Source organism: Vanellus vanellus (assembly GCF_965231255.1).
Source record: "Vanellus vanellus genome assembly, chromosome: 5".
NCBI lineage: Eukaryota > Metazoa > Chordata > Aves > Charadriiformes > Charadriidae > Vanellus > Vanellus vanellus.
In genome coordinates this window covers 26,277,830-26,293,020 of record NC_138910.1, presented here as the reverse complement: position 1 = coordinate 26,293,020, position 15,191 = coordinate 26,277,830, and the positions used below count along the sequence as shown (strand labels likewise).

The 15,191-nt window shown below is 37.8% G+C and overlaps 1 protein-coding gene across 1 annotated transcript in view; it reads right to left on the bottom strand.

Annotated features, from left to right (window-relative positions):
- Positions 1 to 15,191, bottom strand: part of AGPS (alkylglycerone phosphate synthase) — a gene marked incomplete at its 5' end in the record, with an annotated part of 57,546 nt that overhangs the window by 34,839 nt on the left and 7,516 nt on the right. The window contains 4 exons of the mRNA XM_082484498.1: positions 726 to 800; positions 882 to 1,002; positions 5,644 to 5,734; positions 9,718 to 9,807. Coding sequence (XP_082340624.1) covers positions 726 to 800; positions 882 to 1,002; positions 5,644 to 5,734; positions 9,718 to 9,807 — 377 coding nt within the window. The remainder of the gene's footprint in view (positions 1 to 725; positions 801 to 881; positions 1,003 to 5,643; positions 5,735 to 9,717; positions 9,808 to 15,191) is intronic.

Sequence of the window (15,191 nt, the reverse complement as noted above, 5' to 3'; positions counted from 1 at the left end):
TGAACTTAGAGCAAATGACTTTTTGGTTAGCTACCGAAGAATGGCATGTGGAAAGTAGTTTGAGAAACATGACTCAAGTAGAAAAAAAAAGAGTGTACAAATAAAGTCATATCAGTTTAAGTATTTGTATCCTTCTACTAGATTGAAGCAAGCATGTTTTCTGCTACATATTATCTGCAACACTATTAGTTACTACTCTATTTAAAATGGGCCTAGCCCATACTCAGATTACACTGCTCTTTCTTCAAGGCAATGATCCTTTGTAAAGTGTTCTGATAGGAGTCACAGGTGTTATACTTATTTTAAAGTACAGCACATCATGAACCAAAAGTTCTAATACGAACATTTCACTACCCTTCTACCATCACGTACTCCTTTAAAAAACAGGATTTAGGCAGCCATTTAGACAACCATTCCTGGTGAACATACAAGTTCAAATTACACCGTGGTTACTCAAGTCATGAATTCAGCTGTCAACAGAAACTTCAGCTATATTTAATAACAAATTTGACTTCCCCACAAAATGATGGGATTTCACAGGCACAACCTGCAATCCAGATGTTAAACAATCATGAGTACCGTTCCTGAGAAAATTCCTGCAGTTTCTGTAAAGACAAGTGAAGTCAGTGAACCAAGAGACAGCTTCCCCATGACAAGAGAGCACAGGAGTTTAATAAACAGCGGCCTCTCAGATCAGAAGTAAGAATAAGATAATTAAAGCTTACCAGGCCATACAATTATATCAGGAATTCGCTTAAACATTCCTTCCCTGAGTACAAATATCTCATGTAGGCAGTGACCTGAAACACAAACAATAAGTTAACAAGTTCAAACAAGGGAGCACAGAAAGCAGCACAGTTACTTAAATGAAGTCCTCTTACCGTGAGCTCTGAATACCCTATCTTCTGCATCCTGTGAATATGAGATTTTAGTGGCTCTAAGATCGTGAAGAAATTCTTCATTTACAATGGATGGAGGTACATCATTAATATTTAAGGATGCCTACAATACAAGAAAATAAGTTCATTAAGGGTAGGTTCACTCTTACAGTATTTCTGTACAGCAGAAAAAAATAGGTTAACGCTGATACCCAAACACAACTATTTAAGATCAGAAACAGAAGTTTTCTTCCTCATCTTCAATCACTGATCCCGCTTCTCCTACCTTGTAGAAGGTAGCTGACTAGATGCACACAGGAATTTTTATTTCAGTAGCACATTCTTACCCATTTTCCTCCTGAGAAATTTGGAGAAATGCACTAACTTATGAGTGCACACTGAACAGAATATATTTTTAAAGACTTCCCAACATCCAAGAAAAATAGCTTCCTGAACAGAACTAGACAGTCTCCTGTTAATAAAGAGCTAGAGATTGAAGGTCATAATTCCTTTTTGCACATAAGTTCTCGTCCAACACAGAGAAATACATAATGAAGCAACTACCCACTCTGCAAATTCTTCTATTTACACTTCTGTTTCTACCAACCCACTTCCCATCCTTCTATCACATACTGGAAGTAAAAATTTGTCTCAGACCAAAGACTAATCAAAAGTTCAAAGCAAGGCAAAACTAAGTTTGACTGATCTAATACAACCAGCATACTTTAAGTAGACCTCATACATCAGAAAGACTTCATAAAAGTCTATGTTCAGTCACTAGCACATAGGTGTTTCCAGAAAGCCTCTAGCTAGAAGTCCTGACCAACACGAATGGAAAAAAGTTCTTCTTTCAAAGAAGCTACATTGGATATTTTGGCTTACCAACAGGCCTTGGATCAAAGTTCTGTAAGTCCAGAGGGAGAACCCCTGCTTAAGGTTGTCTAACAACCCATTCTTCCAAGTCCTTATGACAGACTATTTCATACAGTATTTTTATGGCTTCTCAAAGTGCAGACCTAGCCATTTAATCCTCTTTTCTGAAGTCCACTTTAGTTATCAGGCACATAAGAACATAGTTCATGTGTCAACTTTTTAAACCCATTTAGAGAATGGGGGTTCTTCACAGGATCCATTTCCAAAAAAGTAAGATCTTTGTAGACATTATGTGTAATGCTATGTGTAATGTTCCAACAACATGCTTTTTTCCCTTCCTTAAAAATAGAAACCAATAAATGAATTTATACTTTTCTATGGGTGACCTCCCTAAAGGAACACCCCTTGTATTACAAATGGCTTCTAATTAAGGAGTTCTTTAATTAGACATAAAGCTTGTCTTATGACTAAAAGCTAACTTCTAGACTTCAACCCCTATTTTGAAAGAAAATGTCAGTCAAGAATCTTGATTCCAGTCAAAGTCCCTCAAGTTCAGGAACAAGACAACTGAAAGCTTTTCCAGTACCCCATCTTCTATTTTAAATACACTCTTAAAGATTAGGAGTTGCACAAAAGTCAGTTAAAACATAGTGCAGTGCTTCCAAACTTCTGTCATGAAAACCTTGCTGGCAAGTTAACCAACATCACCTTCAACTCAAATCGAGGAACATTCGTGCAATTTTGTTATAAAGCCACCAGGAAAGACTATGGGCTGCCTAATGATGCCAGAAAGAGCTTGCTTATAGCCCTACCACCAAAACATATGTTGTACAAAATGTTCCATGTTGTCAAAGAAGCTTAGACATTTCTTTGACAAGCCTAGCCTATGCTTCTGAACAAGTACAAAGTGAAAACAGCAAAACTAAATTCACTTTTCTTTTAGCTTCTGAAGTTTCAGCCTTCCGCAAAAAAAGTATACTCAGCTATCCAAGTTTTCTTTCCTGGAATGGAGTTTTGCCTATCTTTGCTTTACATCACCTCCAGAACAGCTAATGCTTTTTGTGAACATGTGTCTTAAGACAAAAGCTTCAAGGATAGCACCAGTTACCAAGTTAACAGCAAGTAAAATAGACATTAACAGTTTCCTATCTCCCACCCTGGCAGCAGTCTACTCTGAACAGGTTGAGTCTTACAGTAGTAAGAGCTGAAGAGGGGAAGATTTAACCTTCAACAGCAAAGTCTTCAGGTAGATAAAAGATCCATGGTAATGGAACTTGCCTACCAGTGTCCACTCAGTGTTCAAGGCCAGGCTGGATGGGGCTTTGAGCAACCTGGTCTAGTGGAAGGTGTCCCTGCCCATGGCAGGGGGGTTGGACTAGATGATCTTTAAGGTCCCTTCCAACTCTAACTATTCATAGAATCTACAAGAAACTATGTAAGGTCATGTAGAAATTAAAGAGTACTTACAGGAATAATTCAGAAAGTATCTGCATGATTCTGCACATTCATGACTGATGGCTAACAATGTTTAGAGGTTCAAAAGGATAGTCAAGTGTTCTTTTTAGTTTTCACATGGGACACACGACCTAATGAAAATATAGTTTTAACAATGATTTGACTTCTGGAAGAGGATATGTGCTGTCCTGACTTGCTTTAAAGATATTATACTTCTTGAAATAAGGTGTCAAACAAGAAAAAGGCTTTTCCCTCCAACATATTCACTTTGTCACCTACAAACACAGAAGTTGAGATTGAGTGCTGCTCAGTTGAGAGGTACACCGCTACTTGAGAGATCATGTTTTTAGGGACCAGTCACAATAAGCACAGAGGAAGTCAGGTGCTATTAATGCACATTCACACAGTGTGTTCGCTAACTCAAAGAGCAGAACTCCGACAAACTTGGGAAACATGAGAAACAAACAAGTAGGTACCAAATAAAGATCTTTAAACCACTTAAAAATCCCTGCTAGCTGTGCTTACATTTTCTATTTTAAACTTTGGTTTCTTCATGCATTTCCACAGGCAGAACTATTTCATATTATTTCAAGTGGAACACCAAGTGCTTGAAGATCTTTGTTCTCTATATGAGGGATACAAACTACTTAAAGCTATAACAATTCCTTGAAGGTGATTTTAAATATCTTGTTTTTTATCTCTCTTCCACTAGTATTTTAATCCTTTAGTTTTCATCTTCAAGATTGAAAACTTAACATATAAATATAAACATATAAATATATTAATATAAACATATAAATAGTACATGCAAAGCCAAACAAAAAAAAACACCAACCACCTTTATTTATTCTTATAGGACTGAAATATTTTAAGATCTGTGCCCTGAAAAGTGAGAAGGGAACCCTATGTGAACTAGGTCTAAACTGCTCTGTGGTAAGTCTAGTTTGAAAAAGTAGAAAAAAAATCATCAGGCCTTGAGTATCACAGAAGCAGGTACATTTACTGTTATTAATTACAACAGGAAAATTGCATGCAACAGGGAACCCTCCAGTCTTATAGAGACAGGAAGAGATGAGACAGAAATGGACCAAGAGATCCCTCTCCCACTGCTGTTCCTATACTGAAATTCCTTCATGCTCTGATGATAGTAGAAGGTGAAAATCCAATATAGCATGACAAGCTGAAATATAAACTAAGAACTATGACAGACATGAAAATAGGGGACCTGCAGTAGTAGTTGAGCATAGCTATGAGACATCCAGATACATACTAGTCTCCAAAGAGTCCTGTGCCAAAGTAGTCAGCCTGTTTCAGATCCCAACAAGAACATCAAAACCAGAAGGCACAACATAACATGAAAGCATTCAACATTGTTGGCAGATATCCTGAAGAGCTGTTTTGCAAGATGTGCTGTGGAATCAAGACACTATTCAAGAATCTGCCCTTGTCCTCTGACTCTTCGTTCTGTATTTCCTCTACACATAGAGAGGGAACACCATCTCTCAGGACTTCTGGTCACAGCAAATTAAAGCAGCAGCCAGTTAAGACCAATCCTGGTCAACGAAAACACATCAAGATTAATTTTTTCAAAATATATTGGCAGATGGAGATCCTGCAAGTCCTAGCAGATGAAAGAACGTCTTGATCAACAGATGACTGAAGAAATGTTTATGTTTTCAGGCTCTATGAGATTACCTATTTCAGAGAATATGCAATCTTGAACTCACTTGAGAAGTAGGTAAAACTGTTACCCAAAGCAGGGTTGCTAGTCACTATACAAGCACAACCTGCTTTCAACACTGCTTAAATACCTATCTATTCAGGAACCTGCAGCCTCAGAGGCTGAATTCTTAGAAAGGAGTCAGGTCTCCTGGCTCTGACATGAGTTACTCTTCTTGAAAAGCAAAATATGGATGCTTCACAAATCCCAGAATACTCTGAATGTGTTGTTTTTCTGAAAGCATTCAGTTCAATCCTGAGTATTCTGGTAGCCAGTTTTCAGCACCCAGACATGTAAAAATATTACTGTCAATTAAGAACTTGGATATCATTAAATACACTGAAAACAGCACAGTTTTACTTCACTGTATCTTCTGTCTTTGTTATCATGAACAACATTGAAGTTGCATAAGCAATTCCCTCTAGGCAAACAGTTTCCACAATCTTGAAAAGCAACCTACAAACACAGACAAAAAACCTCCCTGCGTTGGAGACTAACTCCTACAGCAGTACTACCAGTCCACCTGGAACCACAAGTCATGCTAAAGTCATGGAACGTTTCACATAGAACACTTTAAAAAGGCTGAGGTATTAATACGCTATGTTTAAATCATGTGCAAAGTGACCTTCAGGACAACAGCTGAATCATCTTTAACAATGTGGTCTTGATTATCACCAAGACTAACGTTCAAAGGAACTGGTTCTGCTATTTACTTACTCTAGAGGTAGTTTTGTGCTCCAGACTTGCTCCAAAGGTTTTTTCTATCCATTCCTTAAAAGTTGGTAATACCATACCACCTAATCTGTACCTGAAAAGTCAATATTACATAGGGTCATTTAAAATTAAAAGACTGTATGTCAGATACACTTCTTTCAATTCTATATACGTACAAATAGTTAAGTTTTAAACCCAATTCTTTACCTACAAGCCTGCAAAGCTGCACATTTAGTTTTCATGCAACTGCACATTTCATCATATTTAACTGTTCCATACTTCATACAAAATCGAATAAATTGTCAACATAGTAGGTATTGTTTTCCTTTGTGATCTTTGGGAGTTGTGGCATAAGGCTTTTCAGATATCCCACCCCCCCATCTTTATTTTTAAGAAAGGTCTCCCCCTTTCAGTAGGGCAGAAAGCAGTGTCACAGTTTACATGCCAGTTACTGGTAGAGGCCATGCGTGTATGGAGACACTGTGATGTAAACAGCAGCAGTCTCAGGCACACAAACCCAGCTCAGTACACCCTACATGTTTTGAAGGAAACAGTGTTAAAGATTTTTCCCTCATCATCAGAATCCATCAAGCAACGTGAATTTATTTCTCAAACTCTTTGGCAAGAGCTTAGCCACGTGACAGATGAAGACTTAGAGACAACAGACAGAGGAGCTGTTCATGAACATGTGTACCACATGTGAAAACAAATAAGGCTGGGGACACACTTAAACAGGTAGAAACTATTGCTATTAATCATACAGATATACACATTTTGTGCATGTTTACGTATGCACAAGCATTCTCAGAGAATAGAAAAAGGACCTTTATTTGGTACTAAGAGCTTTCAGCAGCCGAAAAGCCTTACTATAATTTGCACCTGGGTCACCACATTATGCCTCATGGGTCTTCCTGCTAAGATTATTCACTCACTGTTAATCTAATTATGACCCTGTCCTTCACAGCTGTTGCAACCAACTCTACAACTAAGTCCCTTATTACACAGAGAGATCAAGTCCTTTTGTTTCCTCATGTCAACTACCTCCTAGTTATCCTATTGCAAAAACCCCTACACTATTCCTAGAGATAAAAGGCTAAAACCATATCTCTACTAAAACCAGACTCTTCAGCTTGGAAAACAGCATTCAGTCATTCTTCCTGTGACAGCTATTATTGCATTGTCATACCCATATGAAACAGTTAAGTGAATTCTATGAAAAGGAAAGCACAATAAGCAATGAAAATTTAATGCCTCAGTATCAGGAGTTTGCAACAAAAGTACAGAAAGACTCAAGTCAGCTTGGTGCGTTTTCTTCTCCAGACATAGGTTTTATTACCAACCTAGCTAGCTTGCAATGGTAACCTTAACCACTTATTCAAAGGACAAACTAAAACTATCTGAAAACCAACAATTTTAAGTCAAGACACTGACAGAAGTCACAGCATAAAGGGAGTTAGTGAGTTTACTGCACAGAACGCAACGCACAATTGCTCAGGAAGCAAGCTTTGTATGAACACAGATGGTGCAAGAAGCTCCCCAGAAGACCTCCTCCCCCCAACGCACCTCCAAAAAACAGGTTTAGTTGCTCAGACTAGCAAGTATCATCTATCTCTGGTGAGATGGTAGATGCTATAATAAAAGATCATTCAACACATGGAAAAATCAACATGGCTTTGATACAAGGAAATCTTGTTTCATTAACCCTTGGAGTTCTATCAGGGTGTAAAAACAGAAAGCAAATAAAGGGGATACAATGAACATTAAATTCCATACTCCTTTATACTTCCATAGGTGTTCATCCCCCAAAAATACTCAAGAAAATACATTGCTACAGTAGTGAAAGAAAGGTTCTTCTATAGGCTAAAGGATAAGATAAGGTTAAGAAGCAAAGGGCAGGGTTTATTGGTCACTGTCCAAGACAAACTCAGGATTGCAGTTTGCCACACACTAGTACTGGGATTAGTTTTACATAATGTCTTCAGCAGTGATCTGGATTCATCAGTGGACTCTCCAACCAGGTGAATAATATTAAGCTCTTTTGTGTAGACAGATACTACACTGATAGGAAGGAACTCAGGATCTTAAAAGAACCTGAGCAGATAAATGAAGATGGAAGATAAGATGTAGATAATTACTATAGAAAAAAAGCATTACTTGCATATTTGGCAGAACCAGACTGGTAGTCAGTATAGGAAAAATCATGGCATCTTCACCAACATACAACAGCAGCCAAGAGTGTTATGCAGCACCTAGGCACATATAAGGGACAATTCATCTCTTTTTGCTGCTCTGTACAATCCTGGGGCATCTACACCTTAAGTGCCGCATGCAGTTTTTGTTCCTGTGTCTTCAAAAAGATGTAGTAGAGCTAGAGAGGGTTCAGAGAACAGCAACTGTAAAGACCAAGGGACCTTACAAGCAGAGGTTCAGGCCTCTGAGGGCCCAGGACTCCTCAGCATGGAGAGAAAGTGGAAGACAGGATATGTTTGAGCCTTATATAATCAACAAAGCAGTAAACAGGCTGAAGAAGTATAATTCACCTAATCCTGCGATGCAGTAAGGGATACCTGGTTTAAAACACAAGTACCTTGCACAACTCCAACCTGGAACTTGCTGCCATGGGATGCTGTAGAGGCAGACAGTATCAGCAGACTTGAAAAAAATATTTGATAGATTTCTGGACAACAGATCTGTAAGTCCTTACAGATGCCTTCCCGTAAGGATGCGGCATCTACATCATCTTTGCAGATGCCGATTCTCCTATTTTCACTTCAAACACTCACCTTTTGTCACTGTGACAAACTATTCTATAGAAACTACACTGGTGTGGCCCAGCAGGGCATTTCTAATATTATCTATCAGTTACAGAGGGAATGCAGATGGGGAAAAAAACCACACCATTCTCTCCCATTCTAGAATAGGGACTGGTACTCAAAAAGCAGCCTTGATGCTTCCACCCAAAAAAATAAAATCCAAGTCCCGTTCTTTACCTTTTTTGCCTTCAAAGCACACTGCATAAGCTTTCTGTGCAGCGTAACCTACCCCAGATAAACTAAACATATCAGATGAAAGAATGAGTATCAAAGCGACAAGAATCAGAATCATGGCAAGAGAAGACAGACCACCTAGATCTCCCTAAATATTATACAGTGAACTGAAGTGCCTAAGACAAGGCTTTGCATTTTAATTTGGGCCTGAAAATTAAGAAATTAAGGATTAGAGGGCTCAACATCCCAGTTAGGTTTTTGCAGCTTTGACTCAAACTAGCTGATACTAGTTTACACAAACTCAAAGACCAGGAAGAAATTTTTCTGAAGGATAGCACTTATTTCAGACGTATTTTCATTCTTTTCCTTTAAACCAGAGAAGAGACTACAAGACTACTTTCCACTGAGGCAGAAAATCAGCAAGATGTCAAGTGACAGGCTTAAATCCCACTGGAAGAAAGTGAAGAGATTCCCAAGTAGACTTAATTTTAACATAATTGCCTCAAAAGTAGTATTTCTCAGAAAAACAAGCTTGCTATACAAAAGGATAGTAGATAATAAGTCAGAAGTACTGCTACTACAGAACATACAACTGAAAAGCAGTTTATATTTTTAAACTCAGAGGATAAAGTAGCTCCACACACAATGGTTAAAAAAACCTAACACATGAATTGGAAGTTTGATAAAGCAACTTGTTGATGCTCAAGAGATTCTCAAAACTGGCAAAGCTGCACTGACCTGCTGCATGTTGATAAAGCTTTAGAACACAGTGCAGATTCTCAGTCTGATTCCATTCTCCAAGGGAAGTTTAATGTATAGCATATATGAAGTTACAGAGAAGACTCACATTAATTTGTCCTTATAATACTTTCAACAAACCTTTCAGTAAGCCACACAGTCTATTTTACTACAATTTGGACTACTGTGTCTAGAATTCAGTAAACCTGTTATATTCAGAACTAGTAACCTATTCTATGAAATAAAGCAAGTTTTTTTTTTGCCTTCTTTGGATTAACTGAGCAGTGCAGTTTTAAACTCTCTTCAAAAAAAAATCTCTAAGATACTTCAGTTACAGAAATTTTCAACTTACCTTTTCCCTGTGAATTCTGCTTGGCCCTTCTTATTGAAGATGAATTTGGAGTCATTATAACCCCATCCATTCCACTTCAGAAGTTCTTGCCTTAAAGGAAAAAAAGTATATAAGTGTGAACATTAGCATATTGCAAGCCAGAAGCGATTTGCAGTTATATGGTTTTGTGAAAAATCTCAGACAGCAATTCAAGAAATCAAGTATGTATTAAAAGTGCACAGCTTAATAAAGCAAAAAGTCTTTCTGCAGCCACAACCATTACTTCTTCAAATTGCACCCTAACACTTGAAAGACAAGATCTTTTATAAAAACAAACAGCTTAAAACAAATGCACACTGTATGGTAATATTCTCAAACTGGCAAGAGCAACATTTGAAAGATGCTTGTTTTTAAATATATACAAAAATACTAACAAACAAATAGGTAATAGCTAAATATTTTTAGAATGAAAGAGACATTTAGCATTATTATACTCCGTCAAGAGAATAATTAAATTTTAGTTGTTTGACATCACTATGGTAACCTCACTGCATTCTTAATAACATTCACTTGGTGAGGCAACTCAGATGCCAAAGATATATTTTCAATCCAAATGTATAAGTAAAAAAAAAAAAACAACCCAAGAACTGCAGGAATAACATAGCAAATACAACCTGATTGTGACCTCAAAGCATGCACCATAAGAAATGGAATATAAAGAAAAAAACTAACAAACCTACAACTGCTAAAATACAACCACAAAACTGAAATACCTTAAGCATAACCACACCAAAACAGAGGATGTCTTTAATTATAATTAAAGTCATCAGAAGGATATCAATGTAAACATATGTAAGACTCAGGGATATAAAAAGAGTAATTACACATTAATCTAGCTTTGCTTAAACAGTTTGCTATTTGCTTACATTAGAAATGAAGTACTACCCTAAGAATGAATTTTAGTTGATATTAGGCATCTTAAAGAAGTGTGAAAACAGATGATTTACATCACTCCACTATATACAGTGAATGTAGCTCTTACTCTTTGACTGTATAATGTAAGAGTAAGATGATTATTAGGGGTGACCATTTCAAAAAGACCTCATGATGCAGAAAAAGCACAGCCTCAAGTCAGTTATAACTCCAGCATTCCATACAAGATAACTGGGTGATGATTGATTACCAAAGGCCTTCATTATAAAGATAACATTAACATAGGCTGCTGACATACTGTCAGTGTTGTAATTAAATAGACTCGGCTCAATCAAAATTCATTTTCTTCAAACAGCCTGTATACAAGGTTTTAATTAATCAAATGGAAAAAATCCATGGACACGTATTTCATTACAATTGTTTGAATCAGGCATTTCAACAAGCCTTTGACAAATTTAGCACTTTAAGTAAACTTTATAGAGCAGTTTCAGTACTGATACAGTTTTGTGAAATAGCCAGTCTATGTTGTTCTTCCACATTGAGGAACATATTCTAAAATGCCAGCCAAAATTTACATGTTTGAGCAGACAGCTGTCCAGATACAGAAGCCTCTCTGTTCAGCTGCCTCCTCTTCCAATAGACTCCATCTTTACACATGTAGTATTCACTCAGAAAAAGGCAAGGATCCACTCATGTTCAATAGCACGGGAATGCCTTGTGCTATTGCACTGACAGAGATTATGAATAAGTGTTCTTAAGGCATGTTATGCAGTCTTGACTATTTTTACATATATTCCTGTATGTATATTAACTATTGTATCTACTTATGACATATTCCACAAAGACATGCAGTCATACACAGCTGAGCTGTTCCCAGCTGCAAACAGGCTGACAAAGAATTGGCCAAATCAAGTGGCTTTTTTTTTTTTTTTTTTTTAAAAAACTAGATGTTCCCTTCAAACCCCCATCATTTCAGTCTTCCTCAAGGCAATATTTCTCCCTCTGCTGACTAAATGTAGTATTTCTATACACTTCATCTCCGCAGCTTGTTGAATCCTGTACAGTCAGAACAGACTTTTATATCAATAAGCAAAATTTGAGGAAGGCTCAAGCAGCTTCCCCTCCAATTTAGAGAGGTAAGTCCTCTTGCAAGGCAGTGCCAAAATAAGTATGCCAAGTATCATGCACTAAACAGGCTAGAGAAACTAACTGCAAAGCTGGAGATAATCAGACAGATCAAGACACAAAAGACCAGGCTCTAAAGGAACTGGTGACATGAGATACACTGATAAAGCACAGCTTTGAAACTGTCATTAGTCCTGATGTCGGTACAGATAGATACTTCCCACAAAATCCAGGGGAGGTACTATTAAGGCACTGAACAAAGACCCAGATAGGACATCTTTCTGCTAAACTGACTGCATTCCCAGTTGTTTGCCTTTTCTAAAGGTCTACTCTCCAGGTTGGTGTTAGACTACCTGATGCTTTCATCAGGCTTTAAAATACAGTACAGAGGTTAATAGTTTTAACTCTTAAGTGTTTGTTTTCAGGTTGAACTATTCCTGAATAAAATAAGTACATAAAGGTTTATTCTGCCTGACAACATAGCTCTTGTTAATGGTGTGATGAGAATAATTAAATTAAAATCTAATTTAACAGTTTGCATGCCTGTAGGACAGCAGCTCGTTCTAAAGGACCTCCGCTACCTCATAACACAAAGTCAGACTTCCTCCCTCACCTCCACATAATGGACAGTATTGTATCTTGTGACAGTTAAACACCACAAGAAGTTAAACATTTAATTTTTATATTCAAAACTATACTAAGCAAGTCTGAGGTTTCTGTTTGGAGACAGAAAGAGCTGGTTTTGTAACATGTTATTCACCATACTAGAATACTGCCAGTTAAGAACTGCTGTTTGATTTACTTATTGTAGTTCCTAGCACTTCATGCCTACACACTAAGAACAAGTTAGAAGAAATACATGCAGCTCCCCCCGAGAAGAAGCTAAAAAACCACATATTTTAAAAGAATGACTGATTAGTCAGCTCTGATTTGTAACTGACATGGCTTGCAGTGAAGACCAAGCTGTTTAGACCTTCTCACATACCATTTGAAAGGTATGCTCTTCATGAAGAGGAGCTAGTGAACCTCAAGGGCTCAGAATTACCTTCAGCACAGAGGAAAGCAGGAGACACCCAGCCTCCTTGACTACTGAGGCGATGTTAACGTCATACTGATAAAATTCAAAGACTGTAGCAGAATTTTTTGGAAGGGTGTTACATATTAGTTGACATATTATTCAGAAGATACGCAAGTAGCTTTGCAAGACAGAGGCCAGGGCAGCATGTTCTTCCCCAGGTCTGCCTCACTACCCCAACCTCCTCAATAAGGGAAATGCACTATAACATGCCTGCTCTGCTTTCCCTTGTCTTTCCAGCTTAAATTTGGAAATTAAAACTGTAGTTTGACAGCGTAATAAGAAACAGAAGGCAAATGAGGAAGAAAGTCTTTTTCTAATCATAAGTGTTGTAACAGTATTCCTCCCTCATCTTCATGCTGCACTTTTGCAGCATTATTTATACATCCACCATCCCTTGGAAAAAGCTCTTCACACCCCAGCTCCAGTGCAGCACTCCCACTGCTCTCTGTAATGCCCTGGTGTATGTAGCAATTAGAGCTGCCTGCCAGATTAGCACCATGCATCATGTTTACCTTGGCTCTCAAGAATGATCCAGGCTGTGACTGAGCAATCCATGTATCCTACATTTCCCAAGGTTTTCATTCCCAAAATCTCAGTGTTAAACTCATTCCAGAAGAGTATAATGGGCAGAAAGAATTGCTGAGCATCTGCAGACCTAAGCGCACATTAAAAGCTCCCTCCATGTACAAGTACTCAACTTATCCAATCCTGGCTCCGAGACCAAGGGATTCAAACTACACACTGATCTGCGACTTATTACTTACTACCTAGACTTTACAAGTCATGCATCCTCTAACACATTAGTATTTTGTACCATCTGAAACAAAATTTCCCTTGCTTTAATAGTTTCTATTCTCATTCTTCAAAAATTCAATAATTTGCTAAATGGCAAAACAACAAAAATAACCTGGATACCCCATATAATACCAGAATACTCTGAATAACATCAGAATCTCTCAAAACATGTTAAAAAAGTTGCATGTCCTAGCCCGAAAAAAGAAAGATGCTCAGTTTGGCTTAGTCAACTGACACGTTCATGCTACATGTTCTATGTGTAGCAAGATATAATTTACACACCCTCCTATTTTCCTTCCCAGACCCCTTTCCAAGAATATATATAGCAAAGAGACTCACCAACATTTGGTATTGTTCTTGCTTTAAACTTGATGTTACTCAGCTCTGTATTGCACCTGAACTGTCTCATTTAAAGACAACACCTTTCCTATTCAGTACATTGGCTTCAACAGAATATCAAGCTCACTAACACTACTTTAACCTTTGATAGAAACGTGGAATATTTTAGCCAGAGATAGCAGGAAATAACCAGTTCTTTCTTGCCTTCTAACTTAAAAGCCATAATTCACTATTAAAATGTATGAAGTACTACAAAGAAAAGCTTGCTTAACTTTTAAAATATATATTTATATACACACACAAAATGATATTGCCTGAAGGGGGAAAAAAAAAGAAAACAAATTACCATGGAAACAGTGACAATAAGAGATGAAAACAGTGTGACCAGGTTAAGTGAATTTAAATATTTCACTTCCATTACAATGCCCAACACTTGAAACAATAGTTTGGCTCAATGCAACAAGGATTTTTACAGTAAAATATTTGCTCAACAAGTCAAGCGTTTTCTGCATTTATCTGGAAAACTGCCAATGGAGTAATCAAGGAGACACCAGGCAGGACACTGTTTAGGTCACAGCCCAAGGCCCTATATTTAAGCTCTCAAACAACTGTGAAGGTGCCTACAAACTGGGCAGAAGCTGACAAGGTGGCAGCATTCCCAGCCTGAGGCGGGGGGGGGGGGATGAAGGTGGCACCCCCACTCACCAGCTGAGCTGGTGCTCCCAAGGCTCAGCTGGGCAGGCGAATGCCTCTGGACCTACATTACTTCAACACAACTGTACCTGCCAGCACTTTCCAAGTCTCATGTTTTAGGGAGAGGCACGGTTACTGGCTGAAAGAGTTCTTATCTCTCCCTAGGAGACTGAAGAACAAGCACAGGGTCTCCCACAAATATCCAAGCTCAGCATCTGAAGTTGAACCCATGTGGAAATTATACCACAAATATAATTCTTCAGTAGTTTCAGATTCACACCACAAGCGCATATCAGACATCTGCATACACAATATATATAACAGCCAGACAAGAAGAGTTTTACACTGCAAAAGCGTCACCAACAGTTTAGAGAGCCTTTTATTTTCCAAGGTCTAAAGCATTGATATTAACACCAGAAGTAAACAGTTTGTTTTGCTTATGATGAAGTTATGAGATTATGTTCAACGAAATATCTGAGCCAAGATAAAGCAATGAATGAACTCCAAACATCAGTATCATGTGATTTAACAA